At 55.7% G+C, this 13,369-nt stretch overlaps 1 protein-coding gene across 1 annotated transcript in view; it reads right to left on the bottom strand.

The window, feature by feature from the left end:
* The window catches only part of POLN (DNA polymerase nu), a 103,323-nt gene that overhangs the window by 18,540 nt on the left and 71,414 nt on the right, over nucleotides 1-13,369 (bottom strand). Inside the window, exons 16-18 of the mRNA XM_081092581.1 lie at nucleotides 4,961-5,018; nucleotides 3,455-3,532; nucleotides 2,335-2,449 (exon numbers count right to left, since the gene is read on the bottom strand). Coding sequence (XP_080948707.1) covers nucleotides 2,335-2,449; nucleotides 3,455-3,532; nucleotides 4,961-5,018 — 251 coding nt within the window. The remainder of the gene's footprint in view (nucleotides 1-2,334; nucleotides 2,450-3,454; nucleotides 3,533-4,960; nucleotides 5,019-13,369) is intronic.

The raw sequence follows: 13,369 nt of genomic DNA, 5'->3' as shown, positions 1-13,369 counted from the left end.
GCTCTCCGCTCCCTCCCAAGGTCCCGCTACAATGAAGCAGAGGAGTGAAAAGGAAGAAATCCAGAGAGGAGGGCGGGAGGGCCTCCAGCAGGCGGGCCAGCTGGGTCCTGAGAGAGAGAGAGGGGCAGGGCTGCGCGGGGCTGACCCGCCTCTGAGAGCTCACACAGCGCCCAGGCGGCAGCCCAGGGAGCGGGCGGCTGGGAGGGGAGGTCAGGAGGAGCCCGAGGCAGGAGCGAGACATGGGGCTCCCAGACGCGCCCAGGCTCAGCGAAGTCCCAGCCCATGGGCGATGAGGATGAGGAAGAAATGAAGGAGAGGATTCTCTCCTGCAGCTGGTGGTCCTGGAAAAGGGGCCTCTCTGTTTGGCTGCTCTGGGTGCTGAGCCCAGCAGCTGGGTTATTCTGAAGGGAGGGCACAGGCCAGCCATCTCGCCTCACTCTGAATGGTGAGCGGAGACCCAGAGGCACCCCAAGGTCTGAGCCCTCCTCTGTGGGTGTCCCCAACTCCCAACGCCCCTCAAACTGTGGAGCTTGGCAGTGCACCTCCCTGCAGGAACGGGGCTCTGGTGCTGAGCTCCCAGCAGACCTGAGCTGGAACTTCATGGGACAGCTGGGGGCGGTGCTGCTGAGAACGGGAGCTGCCAGCCTGGAGCTGGGGGGGGGTGCTGCACCCCATTCCCAGGCCTCCCACGCGCCAGCTCCAGGCGCTGGCATAGCTTGTCCGCCCTCGCACCTCCACCCTCGCACTCGGCCTGGTCACCGCCTCTCCCCGCAGTGCGAGCCTCGCTCTCCCCTCTGGCCCCATCAGAATGGAGCGGGAGGTGCTTGGATCCCATGCCAGCATCTCTCTCATGAGTCCCTGCGTGGTGCCTCCCGGTTTGCCTAACCCCTGCGGTGCCCAGGTCCTGGGGACTGGACCCCCAGACGGCTCTGGTGTCCACCAGCCTCCCCTGGATGAGGCCCACGGGGCACCAGCAGGCCCGAGGGTGTCCCAGATTCCAGCTGCCCAGCCCTTCCTGGTGACACAGGCGGCAAGATGTGTCCCTCTAGGTGCTGCCCTCACCCTCCTGGGCTCTGCTCTCAGGGGCACAGCCCAGTGCACTCTGACTGGGATGAGGAGTGATGGCTAGTGGATCTGGGCTGTCTCTGTGGGGTGGAATGTTCTAGAATTAGACAGTGGTGCTGCAACACCTTGCAAGTGCACTAAAAACCACTGAATTGGCGAGGGCTGAGCCACACGGACGTTCCGGCAAAGAGCTTCCCAAGCCCTCAGGGGGGAAGGCCTGAGTGGGCGGGGGCCGGGCCAGCCCAGTGGTGGAGAGGGTGGAGGCAGTGACGGGCAGAGTGGCCAGCACCTGCACTGGACAGAGGGGCATGTCCCGCCTCAGAGGGCTCCCAGCCTCCGTAAGAGACAGTGACGGTGAGAGCGGGGAGTGTGGGAGGAAGTGCAGGCCTGAGAGCACAGAGAACAGCCTCCTGGAGCTTCGCCTGGAGCCATCCTGCAGGTGAGGGGGGATGAGAAGGTGGGAAGGGGTGCGGAGCTCCGCAGAGGGAGCGGGATGTGGGGAAAGACGGAGGGAGAGGGGTGCCTGCAGCTGCTGGGAGGGACCGAGCCCACGTGGCCCTCTGCGTCCTGGTGCAGAACCTGACTTCGTCCAGCAGTGATGTGCCTGGCCGTGGTGAGAAATGACGCTGAGACTGTTCTGGAGCATTCCCCTCCCAGCCTCTCTTGCAGCTATGTCAGCTGACAGCCCGTTTTGGAAAGTGAAGTGCAGTGGGCGGGTGCTGGAGCAGGGCTCTTACCCTCCTGCCGCAGGGCGGATGTGGGAGGAGCCTGCACCTCCGCATTCCCACCCAGGAAGAGCCAGCATCCCAAGGATATCGACCCAGAAAGCACAGGCCGTGGGTGCCACTGCTGAGCTGCCCAACAACACCCGAGGCCATCTGCCTCTGCCATGTGTGAGTCACGGGGGGGCGGGGGGGGCAGGGGCTGCCACAGGCAGACAGCGTGCTGGCCCCCTAGGCGGGGGTGGGGCAGCAGTAACGCAGCCTGCGCACTGCCACTCATCTAGAGGGAACCCGTGACTTGTGTTTTTAATTTTCCAACATTTTGATTACATTCTTTAGCAATCGCCTTCTCTTTTCGCAGCAAAGAGTTATCAGTTTTCATAATTAGCAAACTCTTGGCATCCTAGTTATCTACTCTTCTTTTCAAGATTAACCACTAGAGAAAAAGATAACTTCTTTCTTATGAAAATAGCCTCCGAATAACTCCAGGCTTTAAAACGCAGGCATTCCTGCAGATCTGATACTATTGGGAGCTCGCGTATCTTACCACTGTGAAGTCAGGGTGGAAAAGACATCGTCGCTCTCAGGTTCCTGGAATAGCTTCAGAAGCTCTGGGTCCCCAGATAAGTGTGCAAGAATGCGCAACTCAATCTGCGCAAAGTCTGAGAAAAAGTCTGCGTTAGCCAGAATCCACCAACAGTGTCCCTCCTTGCTGCTGCCCCCGGCCCAGCCTCACCCCCACCTCGACACCAAGGGACCGCCCCTTCCCCCTGGCCACCCTGTGTCTGCGAGTCCAAGAGGCCCTCTGCGTCCGTGAGGCCGGCAATGCCTCCGCGGGCGGGCTGCGTTCATCCACCGCCCATTCTGAACATGAGAATGTCAGAAAGGGCCTACTGTGTGCGGGTTGGGCGCTGGCGAGCAACACAGACCCGTCTCTTTCCTCATTGTGCTCTGGGAGGGGATGGGTGTGCGCTGGGTGAGATGAAAGGCAGCGGTGGGTTAGGAGGGAGAGGCTGCTGTGAGAGGCAGTCAGCGTGCACCTCACAGACCGGTACCTGAGCACAGGCACAGGGGTGGGCGGTGGGGATGGGGCGGGGGGGGGGGGCGAGGAGGGAGCAAGATGCTCTTGGGGACGCAGGTTCCGGGGTGAAGGACAGTGGAGCCGCCCCCATGGCCAGAATGATAAGCACAGGAGGAGGGGGCAGACGGGGTGGGGACCTGGAGGGCTATTTGAGATCCAGACATGGTGCCGTGAGGGCCCCGGAAGCAGACGTATTTACTGTGGGTGAGAAACCCTTGCTTCATATAAACATTCGCCTTAGGGTTTATTTTAGAGAATGAGTTTTAGCCCAGCTGGCGGGGCTCAGTGGTTGAGCATCGACCTAGGAACCAGGAGGTCATGGTTGGATTCCCGGTCGGGGCACGTGCCCGGCTGTGGGCTCCATCCCCAGCGCGGGGTGTGCAGGAGGCAGCCGATCCATGATTCTCATCATTGGTGTTTCTATTTCTCTCTCCCTCTCCCTTCCTCTCTGAAATAAAAAGATAAATACATAAAAAGAATGAGTTTTAGAAGCACCTTTGAATTATTCAATTTGTAAACAGTTTAACTGTGTGAAAGGCACAGGGTGAGCTACAGCGACCGCAGCGCCTCCACCTGGTCTCCATACCTGCCGCCAGGAAGGTGTGGCCCCTGGCGGAGACGAGCATGGTCCTCGGGGAGATGGTGAGGGCGGCCTCTTCCTTCCCTGGATCGGGGTGCAAGGCACTTGGTGAATTGCTCACGGGCTGGTCCGCAGCTCGTCCTCAGACGTTACTTTACCATCATTCTCCAGTCCAAGGAGTCTAGATTTTGCACTTTGAATATTTTTAATAATGTAATTTAAAAATATCCTATCATTATGGAAAGCAAATCGACGTCCTGTTAAATTTTCCTGTCCTGTCTGGGCTTCCCAGTGAGAAAAAGGGCCAACACTGATGCTTAGATGTGGCCCATTGAGAGCAATCTGAGCCCTCGCCGGCTTGGCTCAGTGGACAGAGCGTCGGCCTGCGGACCAAAGGGTCCCGGGTTTGATTCCGGTCAAGGGCACGGACCTCGGTGGCAGGCTCCTCCCCGGTCTGGGCCCTGGTGGGGGCGCCTGCAGGAGGCAACCCATCCATGTGTTTCTCTCACATCAATGTCTGTCTTTCCCTCTCCCTTCCACTCTCCCTAAAAATCAATGGGAAAATATTCCTGGGTGAGGATCAATGCGCGCGCGCACACACACACACACACACACACACACACCACACACACACACACCACACACCACACACACACACACACACACACACCACACACCACACACACACACACACACACTCCCCCCACGCACCCCCCACACGCACACCCACACACCACACACACACACACACACACACACCACACACGCACGCACACACGCACGCACACACCACCCACACACACACACCACACACGCGCGCGCGCACACACACACCACACACACCCACACACACACACACACACACCACACACGCGCGCACACACACCCACCACACCCACACACACCCACACACCACACACACACACGCACGCACACACACACACACACACCCCACACACACACCACACACACACACCCACACACCACACACACACACACGCACGCACACACACACACACACACCCCACACCCACACCCACACACACACCACACACACACACACGCACGCACACATGCACGCACACACACAGGGCTGCTGCATTGTGCCCCGCCTGCCGGCGGCAGTTCCCCGACAGGAGCGACGCGGTTCAGCTTTGACCGTTTCCGTCTTGGAAATGCCACCGTCACGACAGTGAGGCACGGAGAAGGAGCTGCTCGCCCGCTTTACAAACAGCCCCTGAGATTTCCAGACTTGCACGCGCGCGAGCTCCTGGCTGCTTTCCTTTCCTGGGAGCTGGTGGGGGGCGCTGGGAGCAGGCAATGCTTCCTGTATAATTAGCATCTACTTGAACTTGTAAACTGCCAGAAGGGAGGTGCCCTACCACTTCAGCCTGCTTTACTCTTCACTGTACATGAGGTCCTGGCTGCGCACACAGAGGAGAACCCGGGGGCAGCGACAGAGAAGCCGTCGCAGACACTGAGACTCCAGCCACGTGGAAAGGAACGCCTTACCTTTATAATTCCGAGGCTTAGTAATCTGAACTGGGTTTTTGGAGATGCCTTGGATATTCTGTTAATAATAAGAGAACAGCTTTAGCTGAAATGTTTTCATTAAATTAATCTGTACATTTAAGGGTATTTGAACTGTGTCACATTTTATTAAACATTAACAAAATAGGCCCGGCCGGTGTGGCTCAGTGGTTGAGCAGGAGGTCACGGTTCGACTCCCTGTCAGGGCACATGCCCGGGTGCGGGCTCACAGGAGGAAGACATTGATGTGTCTCTCTCATCAATGTTTCTCTCTTTCTCTCTCTCTCTCCCTCTCCCTCCCCCTCTGAAATCAATCAAAATATATTAAAAAATGTTTAACAAAATAACTTATGCCAGTGTATTATGCATTACCATGTGACCTCAACTGCCTGATACTGAAACGCCATTCTGGTGGGACCCACTGAGTGCGCACAGTGAGTGTGAGAGCAAGGCTTTGTGGTTCCAGCCGGTGGCCCCGTCAAAATTAGTGCAGTCATTCTGGCAGCAGCAGCCTGACTTATGAGCTTAGAGACGTAAAAACTCCTACATAATTTGCAAACATAGGCTGCTGTGCAATTTGTCCATTTATTTCCCTTTGTTAACATATTTGAAGATGGAAAGTCTGGTCTCTCCGCCCTGACCTGCCCCCTCGGGTGCTCTCGGCGCTCGGCCCGTACGCGGCCTTCGCACTTGCAGCCCTGGCTGGTGACGAATGTGTCTGTGCCTGTCACAACGTGGGCGACAGCGACAGGGCACAGCCTGGCACTGCCTGGCTGGCCTCCAGCCGTGGCCACTGTCCTGACCGCGAGAACGTCTGTCACGTTCTCCTTTCGGCCGCTGTCTGCTCATGGAGCTCCTTCGCAGAAGCTGGTCCTGACTCCCTGACTAGTTGGGTCACCTGTGCCACATGCGAACCGCTGACCCCTCAGACGACACACACTAAGGCCCCGCAACCCTGGGTGGGAAAGGCAGGCTTGCCATGAGGATGGCAAGGACCCCGAGCCTGGAGGAGAAAGCTGGGCTCTCAAGTCTTCTGTACGTTAGAATCACATGACCCTTTTAAATGTTAGCCTCACCCGGGGATATGTTTTTATTGATCTTAGAGAGAGAGGAAAGAAGAGGGAGGGAGGGAGAGGGAGAGAGAGAGAGAGAGAGAGAGAGAGAGAGAGAGAGAGAGAGAGAGAGATAAACATCAACCAGTTGCCTCCTGTACACACCCTGACCTGCGTTCAAACCCACAACCCGGGTATGTGCTCTTGGCCCTGGGTATGTGACTGGAATCAAACCCATGACCTTTCCAGTCAACTGAGCCACACAGGTCAGGGCGAATCACATGATATTAAAAAAAAATACCAAATATTTCCATGCTAAGCTCCTAATAGAGCAGACGACAGAAAACAAGAGCCGCTTCCCTGGCCGGATGGCTCAGTGGTAGAGCGTCGTCCCGATGCACCAAGGTTGTCAGCTCCATCCCTGGCCAGGGCACATACAAGAATCAACCAATGAAGCCATGAATAAGCAGAACAACAAACCTCTCCTTCTCTCCCCCACCCTCTCTTTAAAATCAACTTTAAAAAGTTTTTTTGAAAAGAAAGAAAGAGCCGGTGAAGCTAAAGCGAGAACAACAGAAGCTACCCAATGTAAAGGAGAGAAGAAATACTGGGGGGAAGGGGCCAGCTCTCCGGGGCCTGTGGGCTAGCAAAAGGACAACAGCGCATCATTTCCGCCCCCGAGGGAGAGAAACATTTGTGCAGAAAAAAATACTTAAAGAAATAGTGGCTCAAAATATCCCAAATTTTTTAGTGAAAGACACATTTTTCAGATTCAAGAGGCTGAAAACCTAAGCAGAATACATTAAAGGACCCTTGGGCCCAGCAGCATCATAATCAGACTGCTAACAATCGGAGATGAAAACAGTCTTGAAAGCAGCCAGAGCAAAGGGCACAGCAGTGCCGGGCCTCGCTGGCGTGACGGCGTCTCAGCAGACGTGGGGCGAGCTCCCGCGGGGAGAAGGAACTGTCAACCAGAACTTGCTCTGCGCAAACTTTATGCTCCGGGAATGCAGGTAAATCGAAGGCATTTTTAAATGAATAAAATGAAGACCATCTGCCTCACAGGACCTGCTCTAAAAGAAGGCTAATGGCCTGGCCAGCCTGGCTCAGTTGGTTGGGCATCGTCCGGTGCACCAAAGGGTTTCCGGCTGATTCCTGGTCAGGGCACATGCCAGGTTGTGAGCTCGATCCCCAGTAGGAGGCGTGCCGGAGGCAGCCGATCTCTCTCATCTCATCGTTCTCACATCATTGATGTTTCTCTCTCCCTTCCTATCTCTCTAAAAAAAAATCAATAAAAAATCTTTAAAAAAGAAAAAGGAAAAAAAAAAAGAGGTAAGAATGATCAATTACAGGAATAAAAGAGGATATTACTATATGTCACACGGACATTAAGGATAATAAAGCAATACCTTGAGCCATGATATACCCATAAGTTCAACAGCTTAGATGAAGGGGGCCAATTCCTTAAAAGACACAAGCTGCTAAAATTCACTCAGGAAGAAATAGAAAATCTGAATAACCTGCATCTGTTACAAAAAATTGGCTTTGCAGTTTAGAACCTTCCCACCAAAAAACAGACGAACAAACAAAAAACCCAACCCCCAGGCCCAGATAGTTTTAATGGTGAATTCTACCACAGACGTAAGGGATAAATAATACTTATTCTGCATCATCTCTACCAGAAAACAAACGAGGAGGAAATTCTAAGTCATTCTGTGAGGCCAGTAGTACCCCAATAGCAAACCCAGATAAAAACATTCTGAGAAAACTACAGACCAGTGGCCCCCAGGAATACAGACACCAGCCATCCTAAACAAATGTCAGCCCGCAAATCAGCAACAGCAACGACCCAGCACGACTGAGGGGGGTTCATCCCACAGCCCAGCCGGGGCTGGTTCAACATCTGAAAAATCAATCACTGTTGTTCACCATCTAAACAGTTGAAAGAACATTCACGCGGTCATCTCAGTAGATGCAGAAAAAGCATCCAACAACACCAAGTGTCCGTTCACGATGAAGCCCCTCGGCAAAGCGGACAGAGGGAGGCCCAGCAGGATGAAGAGGGCGCACAAACCTAGAGCTCACACCGTCCGCAAGGCCATGGCTCCACGTTTGCCCCTGAGGATCGGAAACGGGCCTGCGAGGGCCTCAGTGGAGGAGGCCTCCTCCTCCGCTCCTGGGAGCTGCATGGCGACACAAGTTCATCTCCGCTGGAGAGGAACAGAGGCGGGATCCCCAAGACCTGCCGGGACAGGATGGGACGCTGAGGCAGAGCGCTGGGTGGGGGGGGGGGGGGGGACAAGCTGGGCCGGCCCGTGTGACTTAGCCATCAGATCAGACTCACACTCAGCCTCCACACAATGAACACTGACACCCACACCAACCACTGAGGCAATTCCTTCACCAATGAGCACAAGCAGTAAGGACTAACATGCTTTCTTCCCAACAACACATTAGCGATATTTAACACTCGCTAATTCAGATTTCGGTCTCCAACCTTCTTCCTTCCCTCGAGAACGCTTAGTGACTGTGTGTCACATGGCAGACGCTGCTCATTCCTGGGACAAACCGGGGCAGCAACTCCAGGAGCTACCGCGGGAGGAAGGCCTTCACGGAGCAGCGGACGTGACCGGTCACCGAGGATGCTCGGGGGTGCACAGCGGCAATGCAGCTGCCACAAAGGGAGACGGTGAGGGAAGGACAGTGAACCAGGGCGCAGAGCGGGCTCCTAGACACAGGCCACGCCTTCATCAGAATGACTGAGTCACAGCCAGCAGCCACCCACATGGAAAGCCCTCTGAGCGCTGCCTCCCATCTACAAAAGGCAAATTCAGGGGGATTACAAACCGAAGCACAAAGCAAAACTCTGAACTAGGACCAGGGAACAGAGTATCTTTATGATTCCCACGGAAGGAAGAGTTCCTGGAATAAGACACCAAAGAGCACAAGCCATAACGAAAGGACGACATGTGGCGACAGTAAAGCAGAAAGCACCTGTAACCGAGAGACGCAGAACGCACCATGGAAGAAAACCTGAAGACCGACCAGAGACGGGAGGAGGTCCTAATATATAAAACCCTGGGTCCGTCACGACCAGAGGCTCGACCAACCGGAAGTCAGCCCTGCAGTCAGCGCTGGGTTGGCGTGGCGACCCAGCACTGACTGCTGCAGCTGCAGGTATGGTGACCCAGCACTAACTGCTGAGGGGGCTGCGAATCAGACCCAGAGAGAGGCCTGAAGGGAGAAGCAGTGTCTGATTCATTGCCTGTGTGGCAGCTGTTGATCAGCACTTGCCTCTTTCTCTTTCTCTCCGGGCCAGCAGCCGTGCCTCCATTTCTCTCCAGGCCTTCATGGGGGCTGCTGATCAGCCCCGCTTTTCTGATCAGGCCCCGTTGATAGGCTCAGAGATGCTGACTGGCATAGAAACCGGCCAATCAGAACCAAATCTGGGTGAAGTCTGAGGAGCCAATGGCTGCCTAGGAGGCAGAGCTTTTGACGCTGACTGGCATAGAAATTGACCAATCAGAACCAAATCTGGGTGAACTGTGAGGAACCAATGGCTGCTTTGGAGGGCAGTTGGGGGCAAGATCAGGCTGGCAGGAGAGGGCTATTGGGGGTGAGATCAAGCTGGCAGAGGAAGGCAGTTGGGGGCAACCAGGCCTGCTGGGTAGGGTAGCTGGGGGCAAGATCAGGACATTGGGGAGGGCCGTTGGGGGCAAGATCAGGTAGGCAGGGGAGGGCAGTTAGGAGTGATCAGGCAGGCAGGCAGAGGCAGTTAGGGGCAATCAGGCAGGCAGGCAGAGAGGTTAGGGGCGATCAGGCAGGCAGGCAGAGAGGTTAGGGGTGATCAGGCAGGCAGGCAGAGGTAGTTAGGAGCTATCAGGCAGGCAGGTGAGCGGTTAGGAGCCAGCAGTCCCAGATTGTGAGAGGCAGTCAGACACAGCAATCGAGCCTAAACTGGCAGTCGGACATCCCCCAAGGGGTACCCGATTGGAGAGGGTGCAGGCTGGGCTGAGGGAATCCCCCCTGCCCCGTGCACTAATTTCATGCACCGGGCCACTAGTATTTATATAAACGAACAAAAGAGTAGTGTCCATAATATATAAAGAGCATTTACAAATTAATAAAAGGCAAACCACTAAATTGAAAATGGGCAAAGGAGATAAACAGGCAAGTCACTGAAGAAACACAAATGACCAGTAAAGAGGAAAATGTACTTACCCCCGTTAGTAATGAAAAAATGCAAATCAAACCACAGTAAGATAGGAATTCACACTCATCAAATGAGCAACAAGTAAAATTCCATGGCACGTGTGGGGCAGCGAGAGCCGAGTGGCGCTGCAGGGGAGGGTGGGTGGCCCCCTGTCGAGAGCACCTGTGCCGTCGCGGGCTGAGCACCACGTGCCCACGGCGAGGCCCTGCCGGGGACGCCCGAGTATTCCTCACCCACCCACGGCCAGGCCCTGCTGGGGACGCCCGAGTGTTCCTCACCCGCCCACGGCCTGGCCCTGCTGGGGACGCCCGAGTACTCCTCACCCGCCCACAGCCAGGCCCGCAGGGGACAAGCCCGAGCACTCCTGGCGGCACTGTTTCTCCTTGCAGACTGTTTCTCGCAGAGAAATGAGAACGTGTTCAGTGCACTTACACGATGAAATGCTATCAGTCGCCAAGATAAGTGAACGAGTGCTACTTGTGTCAGCACGGGCAGCTCTCAGACGTCATACTGATGACAACAGCAAGCTACAGAAGTGTGAGCACAACACGGCACCATGGACGTACAGTCTGAGAGCAGCACAAACCCCACCTGTTACTCAAGGAAACATGTCAAGATGGGTGACCAACACTGAGTGTGGGATGAGAGGGAAGCAGTGTGAGAACACACTTGGGAACAGAGGAGCAGGGGCTTTGAAGGTACCAAGTAACATTGAAGTTTTTAAAAAATATATTTTTCTTGATTTCAGAGAGGAAGGGAGAGGGAGAGAGAAACATCACTGATGAGAGAATCATGGATCGGCTGCCTCCTGCACACCCCCCACTGGTATCGAGCCCGCAAACTGGGCACATGCCCTGACTGGGCATCGAACCATGACCTCCTGGTTCACAGGTCGATGCTCAGCCACTGAGCCGGGCCGGCCAGGCGTCTAAGCTTTTGAGCAGGTGATGGACACACCCTGGGCAGTATGTGGGCTCCACACCATTTTCCCAGGAGAAGGACGTGGAGCTGAGCTTTGGGAGCGAGGACGGGGTCAGACAGGCTTGTGACAGACAGCTCTGCAGAGAAACTCAACCAGCAGTTACCAGACGGGGGGCTGGGCTGGAGGAAGATGGTTCGAGGCTCCAGACGTAACAAGAGTGACGGCTTGAAGGCGAGGGAAAGCACGAAGGGCCAGCAATCACAAATCATAGCAAAGCACCAACCATGATATGACAGCATCTTAACTTGGCTCCGACGCAGTTACATACCAAAGAGCTAGTACAAACGCTCACAAGATGTTCCCGTGGAGCTAGAGAGTAAGGAAAACGTCGGGGGAAACACGCACAAAGCAAGATTCCCCGCTGAACGCTTGGCTTCTAACATTCCCAATCAATACATTTTAGAACTGTAACATTAAAAATTAAAAAAAAAAAAAAAAACTAACCTAGAAGGGAAAGGAGGACTCTTACTAGAGAATTCATAAAACTGCGAGGTGAAAGGTCAGCCACTTTGAATTTCAGAGGTTGATCAGCTCCGAGCCAGGTCACGAGGGCTGCAGTGAAACGAGGACATGGACAAAAGCAGCCTGTCCCTGGAAACACGAGCGGGACACCCAACGCCGCCCGATAAGGGGGTATTGGGTGATGGGGGCAGGAATGCGGCTCCTGGCGAGGCTTGGAGAGCAAAGGTCCCAGGGCTCCCAGGAGAAGGCTCTGTGGAGTCTGAGAGTTGCAGGAGGACGGACCCAGCAGGACCTGGGTGGGGGGAGAGGAGCGTGAGACAAACAAAAGCCCCCCTGACCACTCCCTTCCGAGGGAAGAGCTGCGCAGACCACACGGGAGGAGGTCCGGCCATACGGCCAACACGCCGCCATCTGGACCATGAGCCCAACTAGAGGACGCTGACACCGGGAGGCCATCAGGAGTGGGCCACACGTCCCAGTTCTCAGCCAATAGTGCTCAGTACCGCCCGCCAGCGACTCCGTGGTGAGCGTCAACCCAGGAACCAAGAGGCCACTGGCTCCATTCCCGGGCAGGGCGCAGGCCCGGCTGCGGGCTGGATCCCCAGTAGGAGGCATGCAGGAGGCAGCTGATCCAAGATTCTCTCATCATTGGAGTTTTTCTCTTCCTCTCTAAAAATCAACAAAAACATATTTTAAAATAAACAAACAAATAAATAAAAAGTGCTCAGTAACCACCATGTTCCAGGTAGAGAGCCAGGCCTGGAGGTCGCCAGTGAAGTGGGCAGGACTTACAATCCAGTGCGACATGAGCGTGGGGATGGGGGCAGCACACGTCTACCTGAAAAGGACACTGGACCGAGGTTCTGAGGGAGCAAGTGCTGATCACTGACTCTCCGGGGCTCAGGGAGCGAAGGACGCAGGTTCAGCGGGATTGACCATTATTTGGCGGGAGTTCACCTGCAGCTGGAATGCACTCAGGGGAAAAGAAAGTGCTCCCCTCCCAGGGAGAAGACGCAGACAGCCGACAGGGTCACCCCTCCTGAGCCAGCAGAGTGCGTGCCCAGCAGAGAACGGACCAGCGCACGCACGGAGGGAACTTCCAAGGCGGGGAGAGCCCGTCCACAGGGGCTAGGACACAGCACAGGACACTCAGCCAGGGCCGTCCACAGGGGCTAGGACACAGCGCAGGACACTCAGCCAGGGCCGTCCACAGGGGCTAGGACACAGCGCAGGACACTCAGCCAGGGCCGTCCACAGGGGCTAGGACACAGCGCAGGACACTCAGCCAGGGCCGTCCACAGGGGCTAGGACACAGTGCAGGACACTCAGCCAGGGCCATCCACAGGGGCTAGGACACAGTGCAGGACACTCAGCCAGGGCAGGGAGTTGCTCCTGTCCCAACGCCATTCCCGGAAAACTCACAGTTCCTGGGACAAGAGGCAGAGCCCGCAGGAAGGCGCCCTCAGGACGGGGAGAGCTAGCCAGGCTGGACGCAGCCCTTCTCTGCACCTGCCTCAGACGCCATGAAAGCAAGGCCAGGAAGCCATGCCCTGTTCCCGAGAAACACAGCTCGTCCCAGGAGCGAGCTCAGGACATTTACGAGAAAACCACGAGGCCCACTCCCCAGTGCCCTCAAGTCCATAATGCCTGGCAGCCACACGAAGATGACCAGGCCTGCACAG

Source organism: Myotis nattereri (assembly GCF_964212035.1).
Source record: "Myotis nattereri genome assembly, chromosome: 1".
Lineage (NCBI taxonomy): Eukaryota > Metazoa > Chordata > Mammalia > Chiroptera > Vespertilionidae > Myotis > Myotis nattereri.
Note: the sequence above shows the minus strand (reverse complement) of the source record. Positions and strands in the feature narration are given on the sequence as shown.